The sequence below is a fragment of the Delphinapterus leucas genome, chromosome 15 (genome assembly GCF_059928025.1).
Source record: "Delphinapterus leucas isolate spDelLeu-1000000601 "Yukka" chromosome 15, BTC_Dleu_Yukka2, whole genome shotgun sequence".
In the NCBI taxonomy this organism is placed as follows: domain Eukaryota; kingdom Metazoa; phylum Chordata; class Mammalia; order Artiodactyla; family Monodontidae; genus Delphinapterus; species Delphinapterus leucas.
Window position 1 is genome coordinate 24,346,266 of NC_143143.1, and position 13,961 is coordinate 24,360,226.

The 13,961-nt window shown below is 49.4% G+C and overlaps 1 protein-coding gene across 3 annotated transcripts in view; it reads right to left on the reverse strand.

Moving 5' to 3' along the window:
• Nucleotides 1-13,738, reverse strand: part of XYLT1 (xylosyltransferase 1) — a 302,171-nt gene extending 288,433 nt beyond the window's left edge. For 2 of the 3 annotated variants that reach the window (XM_089896096.1, XM_089896097.1), the window contains exon 1: nucleotides 13,274-13,738. In XM_089896096.1, the coding sequence (XP_089752222.1) occupies nucleotides 13,274-13,627 (354 nt within the window). In that variant the 5' untranslated portion in view covers nucleotides 13,628-13,738. The remainder of the gene's footprint in view (nucleotides 1-13,273) is intronic. The other variant, XM_022552190.3, reaches the window with a different exon arrangement.
• Between the last annotated feature and the right edge of the window lie 223 nt (nucleotides 13,739-13,961).

Genomic DNA, 13,961 nt, shown 5'->3' on the forward strand with positions numbered 1-13,961 from the left:
TGAGCTGTACATTCATGATTTCTGCCCTTTTCTGTACGTATGTTCTGCTTCAAGTGAAATTTAGCAAGTGGTTAAAATCAAGGCAGGACCATTCAATCGGCTTCAAAAATAGACATGTAAAGAGAATCACAGCCTTCCAATTAAATTAGCTACAAATCCATCACTATGGCCAGGTAACAGCCAATGCTCAAGCATTTACTTATTAAAGGTAGATTTAAATCACTTTTCCTCTAGCTGTTTTTGCATTTGCTTCCAGGGAGAGGGGCATTTCATGAGTTAAAGGATGGTGAGCCCATAGATCTCAATCAGGTTGTTTTTGTCCATGCTGGTAGGAAGCAATGGTGTTCGCCCGATGACCAGCTCCTCCTCGCGCAGAGATCTGCCATCGATACTGTGAACATAAACAGCATCTGGCAAAACATGTGGCCTTCAACCTGCAGCAGAACCTGTGCTGGACCCACACAAAGGAGAAAGGCCAGGCCTGGTTTCCATCTGATTCCGAGAGAATACGCAGTTAATTATTTTTCCTCACAGTCAGCAGCTGAGCCTCACCGAAATCTGAGCTCGTAATTATCACTGTAATTATTATTTTAATACAAATCAGCAACTTATCAAAATATTACCCTGTAGATACTACCTCGCTGCTGCAAGGATGGAGCGTGGAGGCCACCACCCCTGCCCTGCTCTGTGCGCGTGTGAGGATGGTGGGGATCCTGGTGAGGGTCCTTCCGCCACGGCCAGACTGCCAGCTTCACCAGTGCCCAAGTCCCACGGTCATTTTCATGCCTGTCCTCTCTTTAGAGATAGTGAGTCATGATCTGCATTTTCCATCATGGTTTGATCTTGATGGGTCTCACTGGTTCCATCCATGCAATGGGCAAACAGTGCCACCCTTTTGCAAAGTCAATGTGAAGAATTCCTAACCAGAATTGCTTTGTTAAAACATTCTGTGCAGCACAAGTGATCTTACACACAGGCTCCCCAGCCACACTGCCTGAGTTCAAATTCCAAGTCTACTGTCTGTGACTTTGGGCAATTCCTTATTCTATGCCTCAATTTCCTCATCTGTGAATGGGAATAATATCATAAGGTTGTTATAATGATTAAATGAGATAGTCCATGAGATGCTGTTTAGCACAATGCCTGGCACATAGCATTTAACAGATAATAGCTATTATTATTATTATTTTGAGAGTTGTAAACTCAAATCCTAACAGTGGTCCTGCAAGAAACACAAATAAGCCAAGTAGACAGGTGGGCTCCGTAGAAAACTGGAAAGAGGGGTTCCATGTAGGGGGACAACCACATCTTCCCCCGCTCCCTCAGATTATTACCTCTTTGGGAATAAAGGCCAGAATTTCAATTTTTTTCATAGGAATGCCAAACGATTTTTATTTTAAATCACTGATTTTAAAATGCTGGCCAGTAATTTAATTTAAAAAAAAAAAACAAACTAAAATACCAAACCAAGGAGAATAAGAAAGCCAGCTCTATGCTGCCCAGATCCAACCCACAGAGGGCCCAGCTCCCTTCATCGGTACTTCACAGCGTCCACTTTTACTGGGGGTTTAATACCACCTGCTCACTCCAAAAAAAGAGTTCGTCTGCTCCACATGATTTTTTTTTTCTTTAACCCTAACAGAAAGCCAAACAGCAGGCAGCCTCTGTCCTAAGAGGAGTTAACAACTGAGTCCACGCCCATCTGCAAACAGGTCAGTTTTTCTCCTAAGAGCTTCCCTGAGGTCATCTCCACCCTGTTCTCTGTCATCACCTCCTCTTCTAAAGAAGAGGGAATCAGATGTAACAATTCAAAAACTATTCCTCAGTAGGACTACGAGAAAGCGCAGGTAATGGGGGCATTTTACATGGGGAATGGGATCTTCTGTAATGCCTGATGACAAGCAAACAGGGTTCTCTGTTTGTGTCTTTTATAACAGCTGCCCCTTCTGAGCTGGGGATAAAAGAGAGAGAGGAAGAGAGACAATGAATAGGCTTTTATTTCAAAGAGAACATCTGCAAAGCATGGTCCTACATTAAAAAATAAATAGAAAACAGCCACCAGTCTGGGAGGAAAAAAAAAAGATTCCCCATTACCTCTCTAATTAATAAAGCACCATTTCACAAGGAAAGAAGAAAAAAAGAGAGAACAACTTTTCCACATCCCCAAAGAAAGGATGCTTAATGACATAACCACTGTTCTACTTGATCCATCTAATCTGGTTTTAATACTCTCCTCAACTAATGTATACATTAGCTCTCCATTACGAAAAACATTTGTTTATTTTATTAACGTGAGTCTGGTTGAGTGCTAAGACTTTGGGAAATTACCATGCCGTCCTTGGGCTCTCTTTTTATTGCTTCTCCTCTTGCTCTTTATAAAATGATTAGTTGTCTCCACTGCCCTTGTGAAATGCTGTTCCAGTTGTACTGTGGTTCTGTTATCCTGGTTCTGAAGACAGAGTCTAGGTTCACCGTTAAGTTAATGTAGTCATTATGGGCCCATCTGGGGACCCATTCATCACAGCTAATTCATGTCCAACACACGGGGGACTCGAGCACAAAGAGTCAATGTGAAGTGGAAGCTCAGCGTGAAGCCAAGAGATGCACAGGAAGAGTCCAGACCCGAGTCCAGAAGATGGGCTTGGGAAGGCCCACAGCTATAGAAGCAATGCAGAGAGCGACCCAAACCCTCAGAGAGGGCCCACGACGGGGATGGCCACTCAAACAGGCCCAGAGCACAGTTCCTCCTAATGTCTAACTTAAATCCTTTCCACTTGGACTTGAGAACAAAACAGCACAGCTGTTTACCAGAAGCGCAGGGTATCTTCAAACTGGTTAAGCCAACGTTTACCAAACCTTGGTCATTCCATTGCCCCCCTGTCAGTCATACATCTAAACCGAGGTCAGGATTAGCATTAGAATGAGAGTTTTAGATACTACAATTTATGCATTTTCATTATGTTAACTAACTTCTTTTTACATAAACACCCCTTCACCTGCATGGTAAGCAGTTAGAGCCCTGACGCGGTCATTTTGATTGACTGGTTATATTCACCTATTTCCCCTAATAAACATTTAAAGATATATACAGCTATGACAAGTGTTAAAAAATGTTCACCCAAGAAGCAAGGGATGGGTGCATTTGGGAGGTCACAGATGCCCTGTTTCTTGGTCTGGGTATGGGTTACTTGGGTGTGTTCAGTTCGTGAAAATTCATCGAATTATACATTTAGAATAACGTGCACTTTTGTGTATATATTTTGGTTAAAAAAACATTTAAAAATATAGGCAAAAGTTAGGAAATAAATTTTGCACAGGTATGAATAGGAACTCTTTATTAAAAGCTGCTACAGGGGCTTCCCTGATGGCGCAGTGGTTGAGAATCCGCCTGCCAGTGCAGGGGACACGGGTTCGAGCCCTGGTCTGGGAAGATCCCACATGCCGCGGAGCAACTGGGCCCGTGAGCCACAACTACTGAGCCTGCGCGTCTGGAGCCTGTGCTCCGCAACAAGTGAGGCCGCGACAGTGAGAGGCCCGCGTACCGTGATGAAGACTGGCCCCCGCTCGCCGCCACTAGAGAAAGCTCTCACACAGAAACGAAGACCCAACACAGCAAAAATAAATAAATAAATAAACTCCTACCCCCAACATCTTCTTTAAAAAAAAAAAGCTGCTACAATAGAGACTGTTTACCCACATAGCACCTTCAATCACTGGTGTATCAGAATCCACGTGCATATCACACTTGGGATTCCTAGGGTCAGGCTGGAGCTACTCTGGCAAAAGATGTCCATCCAGAATAAGTCCTCAAGCAAAAACAGGTAACATTAATCCACCCCATCGTAAATAAATCTCCACCCACAGCCTCTTGTCTTCTCTCAGCACCCCAACTGGAGGTCTCTGCATTTGGAACAATTTGATAATTTAAAAAATTTGTTTGGGGCTTCCCTGGTGGCGCAGTGGTTGAGAATCCGCCTGCCGATGCAGGGGACACGGGTTCTTGCCCCGGTCCGGGAAGATCCCACATGCTGCGGAGCGGCTGGGCCCGTGAGCCGTGGCCGCTGAGCCTGCGTGTCCGGAGCCTGTGCTCCGCAGCGGGAGAGGCCACAACAGTGAGAGGCCCGCGTACCGCAAAAAAAAAAAAAAAAAAAAATTTGTTTGTTTCTTTGGAGGTCATCCTGCCTCCTGACCATAAACCCCATGAGGACAGGCACAGCCGGCCTTCCCCCATACTTTGTAGTGCAGTGCCTGGTACACAAACACTCAAACACTACCTGCTGAAATAATGGGCAGATGGAGGAGTGGGTGGGAAACCTCTGGTGGATTTCACTCATTCATTCTCTCCTGGTCCCCCAGGGGTTACAAGGCGATGGGAGGGGAGCACTGCCAACTGGCCTGACTGCTCCCACATTCTTCTGCTCCAAGAACAAAGACGGGAGCCCCGTCTTATATTCACGCAGGGTTTCTGAGCCTCCAAATGCTTTCTCATCTGTTTATCGAATTACATCCTCACAAGCCAGTGAGGGGATGGAGTGAGCTTATTAGCATCATCTGGCAGAAATGCCAAAAAGACTCAGAGGTGAAAGTCAGGGTTTGTCCCCTGACAGAGTCAGGACCTGAGCCAAGATGCTCCGGAATGTTCCACTCTTCCAACCCCTGGCCAGCTCTCTGACAACTCACAACATCCCAACACATGTTGTGGGGGGCGGGGGAGGGCAAGGTGGTGAGGCGCTCAGAAAAGTGAAGGCAGGTGATTCAAAACAGCGTGTTACCCACGCCCCCGGCAGAGGGGAGACCAGTCCACCAAACTGGAGAATGCACGATTCTATTTTTGTTGAGGACACTGCCTTCACAATGTCCTAATGCCTAATGCTTACAAGAATTTGCATATTCTGGGTTTACACCAACGGCAGGGAGAGAAGGAAGGAAACCACCATCAGGCCTGGGAAAGGCAAAGGCACTCAGGGTAAAGAAGTGCTGTGAATAAACCACATGGGGATCACTGAAAAGTGACCACAGATACTTATTTTTAGCTCGTCACAGTGAACACGGAGATCTTCCAAGCAGAGGCTGCAAACTTATCAGCCTAAAGCGCCCAGTCAGGTATCACAGGTAAAGGAACAGATCTTGGGGTGGGGGCTCTCGGGAACCTGGAGGATCTCGGGAAGGTCCTTCCAGCTTGGCCAGTGGACAACAGGAAAGGCTGTGGCCTAGTGCTGGCACATCTCATGACTTTCTTTTTTTTTTTTTTTCATCTCATGACTTTTTAAAGGCATTCCAAACATCCGTGCTGTCTTCTATCCTAATCCTTACACTTCAGTTTTGATTTTAAGACAGTGTGGGCCAAAAGAAACCTACCCACGGGCCGTGAACACGAGGGCCGGTCTTGCAAACATCTCTCGTGGTGAGGCTGCGTCAGGTGAAGGTGGGAGCAGGGGCTGTGCCTCATCGCAAAGCCCTCCCAGGTAGGAAGGTCCCTGCATCGCAGGTGAGGACACCAAGCCCCAGGAGGCGAAGGAACGTGTCTGGGTCACACACTGCTCCCCCAACCTGACACTTCATGACACGCCTCCCAGCCCTCCCAGCTTCCAACCAGCTGCTCCCCTCACAAACCACATCTCTGGGTTTGTCTCTGGGCTCCTTATTCGGCCAGAAGATGTGCTTGAACTCCATGGATGGAGCAGTCAGGCCTCAAGTCTGGCAGCTTTGGGGGTGGGAGGAGACTTGAGGGCTTCCAGGCCCCTGAATCACACTATTCCTGGCTCCCACCTGACAGAGGACACCTTTCTCTTGTGTCCAAGAAGCCACTCTGGAGTGAACTGGGCTAGGACCGGAAAGGAAGCTCTCTGTTGACAGGCCGTGGCCCTAACCCTCTCCTGCTGGACTAGCCCTCCCTGAGGGGAGGGGCACATCTGTCCTATTTCACAAAGGCAGTCCCAGTGCTGGGCATGGTTGGAGTGGAAGATGGGTGGATGGGTGAATGGGTGGACATGTGGACGGATGCAAGGGTGGATGCATGGAAGCATGGATAGATGCATGCATGGATAGGAGGGAGGGGAGACAGGGCAGGGGTAAAGGACAGGGGACTTACTGACTCTGAATTGGGTAGAAACCAAGAACGCAACCTTTGGGGTCACCACGAACCTTCAATTCCTAGTCTGGCTCCCTCTTATCTCTTACTTTCATCCAACTTATTGTCTTGCTTTTATTACTTGTAATCAGTAAAACAGATGAGACTAAGAGCCCTTAACTTGCAGGACAAGGATTCAATAAGATCATGTCTTCCCAGTACTTCACAGTGTCTAGAGCAAGGTAAACATTCAATAAAGAGAAGCTCCCCTCCTTCTCATCAGGATCATAGTTACAATGTCTGTACCCCTTGGGTAGGGGACGTTTGCATCAATCTCTCTGCCCCATTAGCTCAACTCCTTTGGGCTTAAACCATGTGACTTGTGGCCAAGGATTACAGCAAAGGATCCCCTGGGAGGAGAAATGCTTGTCAATAGCATCCACGGACACATCAGCGTGGATTAGATGCCCAGATAAGCCAGCAGTCACCTGGCTGGAACAAACCAGGCCTGACACAGAACAAATCCATTTTGTTGCCCTCAGAGGGCCCTGAAGGAGATTTTCTCCTCCCCCAGAAGACTGGAGAATGCCTTTAGGGTCCCACCCCTTCCCCGTCCGGCCAGGTGTCTGGGCTCGCAGACTCTGATAGTAATCCCTCCAGCTCCCTGCTCACTACAGTGTTGACGGGTTGAAGGTGACACACACACTGGCCCTGTCCCCGCCACCTTCTTCTCAAGGCTCTGGCTTTTGATGGGGGAGGGAGCAGCCCTACAGGGATCAGAAGGGTGCAACCCAATGAGTATCTGAGGGCAGAAAGGTAGTTTCTGTTGCAGGTGGAAAGAAGGAAGTGCCTGCAAGACAATCAGCCTGCGTGTTCTTGGTGATACCTCCTGGTTTCACCCAGACTCCTGGGGAAAAGTCATCAGTGAGCAGACCAGCAGGAGGCCTGCTGACGATGAATGAAAGTCTGTTTCTCTGGTCAAGGAAGCTTGCACAGCACCCTCTTCCCCTCCTCCCCTGGCTGGGGGAGTTGAATTCAAAACACCTTCCTCCACCAACTCAGCAGTTCAAGTTCAATTACTCCTTAGTGTGCATGATGCATATTCCACTAAAGGGTGATACCTTCTTTTCCTGGAACGTAAAATCCTGTCCTTGGGGCAGGGCACTGTGACCGAATCACTTACCTATGCACCTCCTTAAATGAGGTCTGTGGTCCCAAGGTCGGGGCCCTTCACAAGATGCTTAGAAGAGGGAGACTGTGGAATAGAGAGACTGAGAACACAGACTGCCTGGGTTCAAATCCCAGCTCTGCCATTTATACTGTGAACCTTGGGAAAGTTACTTAAGCTCCCTACGCCTCAGTTTCCTCACTGTAGCATGAGGTTTAAATGAGCTAATATTTGTAAAACACCCCAAACAGGGCCTGGTTCTATTAAGCATCGTGACTGTTGGCTGTTGAAACATAACAGTGCATTCCTTAAAGGAATAAAATACATAAGGAGGACGAGAACAGTGCCTGGCACATCGTAACTGCTACATAGGCATCATTACCGTTATTATGATTACCCTTCTATTTGTCTCGTTATTCAGGGGTCTGATTCAAGGAAAACTGCGTATCTCAGGGTTGGCACATTTTTAGGAATCTGCAACAAGTGAGAAAAGTGGTATGAAGATTTTCAGGAATGAGCTGGCTGCATTTAGGGTTTGTCAAAGAACTACACAGGCAAGGCACTCTGAAATCTGCACATCGATTGGAATGGGGCAGTCCTGGGTCTGGATCCCAGTTGTGCTGCAACCCCAGCACTGCAAGCTGCTTCCCTGCTCTGAGCCTCAGTTTCCTCATCTGTGAAGTGGGGACAGCAACAGTTCTATCCCACAGAGTTAGGAAGATTCACTGAGATAGTGAGGTAATATCTGCAGAGCTTTCATTATCCCTGCCACGTAACTGGTACTCAGAAGGGCAGCAATCTCTAGCCAGGAGTCCTTAGTCTCAATTCTGTATATAACACCTTCTTACATCCTGAATTATTATTTTCTGTGTGAGCAATTAACATCATATGTGCATGATTTATGATTTGTTTTTAAACTGGACACTGTACAGTATCTTTTCATTTTTGTAAAAATAACACACTATCAAGTTTGTCTTTAGATAGCCCTGTCCTTAATGGTATTTTCAATAGCCACCAACCTTGCCTGGTAGAGTACAGGGGTTTAAATCGGCACAGAAATTTAAAGCAGGTCTTATTGGTACGTGGTACAAATTAGTTACAGATAGAGTTTGGCTTTTTCCCCATCTTCAACTGTCTTTGATTCAACTTGTACAAAATAACTGTTGTTCTATGAACTGTATACCACTCTGTGATTGCGAATTAATAATAATAGTAGTAGTAATAAAAAAGATAACATCATACATGCAAAACACCTGAAGGATGCCCGGCAGCTGGCACTCAACAATGCTCCTCCCTCCCCCACATTCCATCCTGCTCCACGGCTGACACACAGAGGAGTTGGACGCACTCTATTGCCTTGGATTACACTCAAGCCTTACTTGGCTTGGGAAAATGAATAATTGCGGAAATTTGCTTATTTTCAAACATACTAAGAGTTTCTTTTTAAGAACAACGGCTCACATTTGGCCGTTGTTATTATTATGTGCCAGGCGCAAATTGGCTCCCACGTATTATTACATTTCAGCCTCTCATAACCCTATGAGGTGGCCCTGATTTTCAGAGGAACGAAGTGAGAATGACTTGCCCAAGATCCCAGGGGTGGCCAAGAGCAGAGCCGGGACCTGAACCCGGCAAAGGCGGACCCAAGGATAGTTAATGGAGGCCTCTTTCACTTGTGCTGGGGCCTGGCACGGGTTTCATGTGACTCTTCTCCTGTTCCCATACCCCTTCCTTTGAGCTTGGGTTTTGTTGAGGTTGAGTTTGTATTTTATTTATTTTTTCATTTTCCCTAAAGTATTTTCTCTCTGGTTCTGGTAGGTAGGGGCTGGGGGCAATAGAAATGGGAGATGCAAAGGAAAAACAGGGAGAGTTATAAGTGACAAGTCTTAGGGCAGTACTGACCAAGATAGAGACCAGGTCCAATTAGGCTGGCAGCGTGCATTTTTGTCTTTCTGCATGTAGATTTAAGGCCCCACTGGTCATAAATAACTCTGGGTGGAAGGACAGACACTTACTGCAGAGATATCCTTAAGGATATTTTGTTTTCTGGGGAAACACACACACACGCACACACACACACACACGCACACACACACACACACAACAATGTCAGATATCTGCTCTAGCTCAAAGTAATTTCCTTTTCTATTAAGACCATGGATCAAAGTTGGACAATCCCCAGCAAACAGGAACTTATGCTTTGGCTTCCTATTTGCAAAACAGCAAGCATTTGACACTCAACCTTCCGGAAGATTAAAATAAAAAGAATTGATAAACTAGAGAGAACGTCTAAAGTGTAAGACTGGAAGGAAAGTGAATATATATGTAAAATATATATAAGCATATAATAATTTCTACTTTTATTTATCTATTTAACATTTTCCAGTACATGATTAAGCAGATGGCAACATTTACATCAAGATAAATATTGTTCAGTGATGCATATTTCTGTATACAAAGTGTAATGCACTGCTCAGGCAAAATAAAACTCCATTGAGAGTGTGAGAAAAACAAACCATCAATAAAATACCCTCTGTTCTCTCTGGTCTCAAAACATTTGGATAGAAAGAAAAGCTACGCCTCTGAGGTTGTTAGAACCAGAGGCGATCTGGATACAGTGAACCAATTTTTCAAAGTCACTGCCAATGTCTGAAAAAGTCCTGAGTTATCTGAGTAATGTGAAGTATGAGGAATTTCTGCCGAAAAATCAACATTTCAAAGGAGTCAGACAATACAGAAAGTCCATTCTACTTTAAGAGTGTGTGAGTGTGTGAGTGTGTGTGTGTGTGTGTGTGTGCACAATAAAAAATTAGGTTTCTTAAATGAAACTTACTGGGTAATAGTTTATCTAAGGGCACAAGCAATAAATGTGAGGACCTCAGAGGATCACTGGGGGCAAAGGGAAAGAAAATAAACATTCGTCACATTAACATACAGTTCTCTTTCATTCTCCCCAAAATTGATTCAGAACCTGTAGTGTGATCTTTTTGACACTCTCCTCAATGTTTTCCCTCCCTTCATAAGTGAGCCCATCTGTTTCTTACATTCTGAGATGACAATAAAATCCACAGCTTACTGGAGACCCAATGAAGGGATGAGTATCACGGCCGCAAAACTCAGCTGCCATCCACCCAATAATTCTAATATGTAAGAGCTTTGACAGGGGTGGAGAGGAAAAGGGGAGCTTGCAGATCTTTTAGGGATATGCCCGGCTCGCCGCCACCTGCACTCTCTCTGGCTCTGTCTGTTTGAGAAACTGGGTGTTTCTTTTTGACTTCTTAAAATGCACCAAAATTACAATCAGGTCCTTCCATTGGGGTGCAGCTCCCCAAACATAAAAGGTACAACCTCTGGGAGGGTGAACACAAGGAAGCAGCAAGGTCTGGTTGAGAAAATGCTCTGTCCACAGCGCCTGCCTGACACTCCTTGGGACACACCCACTGCCACTACCACCAGAGCCACAGAGTCCCTCTACATCCCAAAACCACAACTGTCCTCCCCACCTACATCCTCTGCAGAGCACAGAGACAAAGCATCATCTCCCAAGCACGTGCCTCACCAGCTCTTTATGAGAGTCATCTGGAAAATCACAGGGAATTTTTTTTATGTCCCACTCCTGAGTCTCCCTCCAAAGCATCACACACCGGCAGCCTCGGCAGGGTTTGCAAACAAACCATATGTTCTGAGGGCCTCAGTGGCCTGCCGAAAGGCCTGGTCCTCTCCTCCCAGCCTGCAACCTAAGCTCAGACAACGCCGGACTTTGGGAACAGCCTGCCCCCTTCTGGTCTCCTTGAGCTCCGTGGAAGGGCAGGGCTTGGGTGGGCACAGCTAGAGAAGGAGAGACCCCCAGCTCCATCCGGCAGGTCTGTGCTGTGATTTCAGGATCTAGCAGGGCACTGGGGTAGACGTCGGGGAAAGGAAGAGAGAGGACACAAACAGATAAAATAAAGTACAAATCCAGGAGAGACAGCAGTGAACAACCGCATGGTAGACAACCACAAAGATGGGAGAAGGGCAGAAAAAACAAAATACAGGTATGTCTATATCGGAAGAAATTGAGACACTGGGAGATGTGTGTAGGGGGATAGTCACTGAACTTACAGGTGAAAGCAGAGTTTCAGAAAAGCAAAGCAACTCTGCTGCTGGAACTGGTGTTCCAAAAGGAATAAAAAAGGAAAAGTGGCACGCTCCCACTTACCTTCCCAATTGCAAACCTCAGTGCAGCTGAGCTGGGGGATGAGAGAGTAAGACACAGAACTGAATGCACAAAGAGCAGGTGTGGACATAGGACCCAAAATGTCAGGGACCCAGGAAGAAATCAACCAGGCCTCCTTCCTTCCCTCCGCTTGTTTCAACAGGTGGTATTTGCCTGGAAAGGCACCTCCTGATGCCTGTCTGGACCCCCGGAGGCAAAGGGTACAGTAAGCCCTATGCCTCCCACGTGTTCCCCAGGCTAGTGGTGCATGTCCTGACCCCCTCCCACCCCACCTCCCCGCAGGCCTCCGAATCTAGAAAGAACTTCTAATTGCGTTTCTGCCCGGACACAACACTATCCACTCCTGGAGTTCAAAGGCAGTGTCTGAGAGTACTCTTTGCTATAAATAAGAGGCATTCGGAATGTTCTGGTTCTCCATCAGGAATCTCACTCCACTCTCCTCCCCACAAATGGGGAAAAGATGTCTCTCCCTGCTACCCACACAGACCAGCCAGCAACGTGAAATGCCATCGCATCACGTCTTGGGCTGGCTCAGCCCACAGGTACAAAGAGCAGCGCTGTGGCAAAGAGGGTCGCCTTGACTCCAAAGAAGTTTAGCAGATCAAAGAGCATCACGCTATGTCCGAAGGCAGCCTTCAGTGAAGCTTCCCAAAGTGACAAACGACAGAGACATGCATTCAACACCTGAGAGCCTGAAACTAACCCCTGGTGTCTAATGTCCGCAAGGGCTGGGAGAAACTCTCTAGGCAATCGGAGTAATGAAGATACAGACAGACACACAGCACATCGTTATGCCTCAAGACAGACACGCCCACAGAGCACTGAGACCCTGGCCCAAAGCTGGGGACTCTGACCTCTCCTGTGTGGTCCTAGCTCAGTGGGCTAAACAAATCAGCCCAAAGAAGGTGTGAAAGTCACCCCTGGAGAAGTTGGGGGCAGGGTAGAAGACACCCTGATGGCCCCAGAAGATCTGCGGAAGGAACAGTTTCAGAGCCTGGTCTGTTCACACCCAAGGAGGGCAAAGTAAACCCACAGAAGCCTAAATCGAGATGATGTGATCTGACACACAGCTGGTGACAGGAATTAGCCACACACACAAGACAGAGAGCCAAACACAACCACCTAGGAGAAGGGGCCATGCCCTGACACTGGAGAGAGGGCACCCGGACAGCGCAACGTTAGACACGGGCAGGGTGGAGACAAGAGTCTCAGACATCCAGGGATGGAAAACAGGAGACTCAAAGTAAGACCAGGCACCCAAGACTGAGTCTTGACTCCGGGGCAGGGCTGAGGACTTGGGACACCGATCCCAGACCCCCTCCCTCTCAGGCTAGGCAAAAACAACGAGGCAGCAAGCTGAGGACTGAGTTGCCTGCACCCAGCTGGGCAGAAACCAGAGATGCGGTGAGCACCACCGCCTAGAGTAGTAGCTGAGGATCCCGGCACGGTCCAGGCACTCAGACCGGGAGCGAGGCGCCAACACCCACATGCACAGCGCAAGTCGGGGCGCCCAGCGAGAGTGACGGGGTACAGGGGCCCAGCCAGGCTCCGGTAACCCCCAAAGCGCCTCCTCTGGAGATAACTTCCCCAGACCCCAAGGGGGCAGTCCTCAGACTCGGGATGGGGCAGCCCTCGGCCCCTGAGCCTGGGAAGGGACCGAACCCCGGCTTCCAGGGGAAAGAGATGTGGAGCCAGCAGGCTTGGGGAGTCCCGGTCTGATGAGCGGGGTTCAAGGGCTGGGGGGCGTGGGGTCGGGCCGCCTGCCCGCTTGCCTCCCTCCTTCCCTCCAGGACGCGAGCCGAAAAGGCATCTTACTTACCAGCGCCCGCGCGGCCAGTGCCCCTCGGCTGGCCGGCTGCTGCGCGCGGGGTGCTCCGGGGCCGCCTCCTCGCGCCCGCGCCGGCGGCCCCCGTCCTCCTCCGCCTCCGCCTCCGCCGCCTCCTCCTCGGGCTGCAGCCGGCTCGGCGGGCAGGTCCCGGCGCTCGCGGCGCGGGGCCGGGGGTGGCTGCTCCGCGCCACCGACCGCTGCACCCCCGCGGCGTTCCCCGGCCCCGGAGTCGAGGCTGCTGAAATTCCACACGACCAGCGTCTGCAGCAGCAGCACGGTGAGCGCCGCGAGCAGCGCCGAGTGCGAGCGCCGGGCCAGCCTCCGAGCGCACGGCGCCGCCACCATCTTCGGAGCGCGGCGACCGAGCGGGGCGCGGGGGACCCCGGGCGCTACGGGCCGCCCCCGCGCTCCCCGCGGCTTCCGCGGCCGCCGCCGCCGCCGCTCAGGCTCCCGCTCTGGCTGCCGCCGCCGTCGCCGCCTCGGCTCGCCGCCGCTCCTCCGCCGCCGCCGCCGCCGCCTTCACCGCCGCGGCGCGGAGTTTTCAGACGGGCAGGGACCCGGACGTCACCAGGAGGAGGGAAAGGCGGGGAGGCGGGGAGCTGGAGGCCGCGGAAGGGGGCGGCGGGCGCGCGCGCTCGGGCGGGGCGCGCGGGGAGGGCGGGGGGGCCTAGCCCGCGGG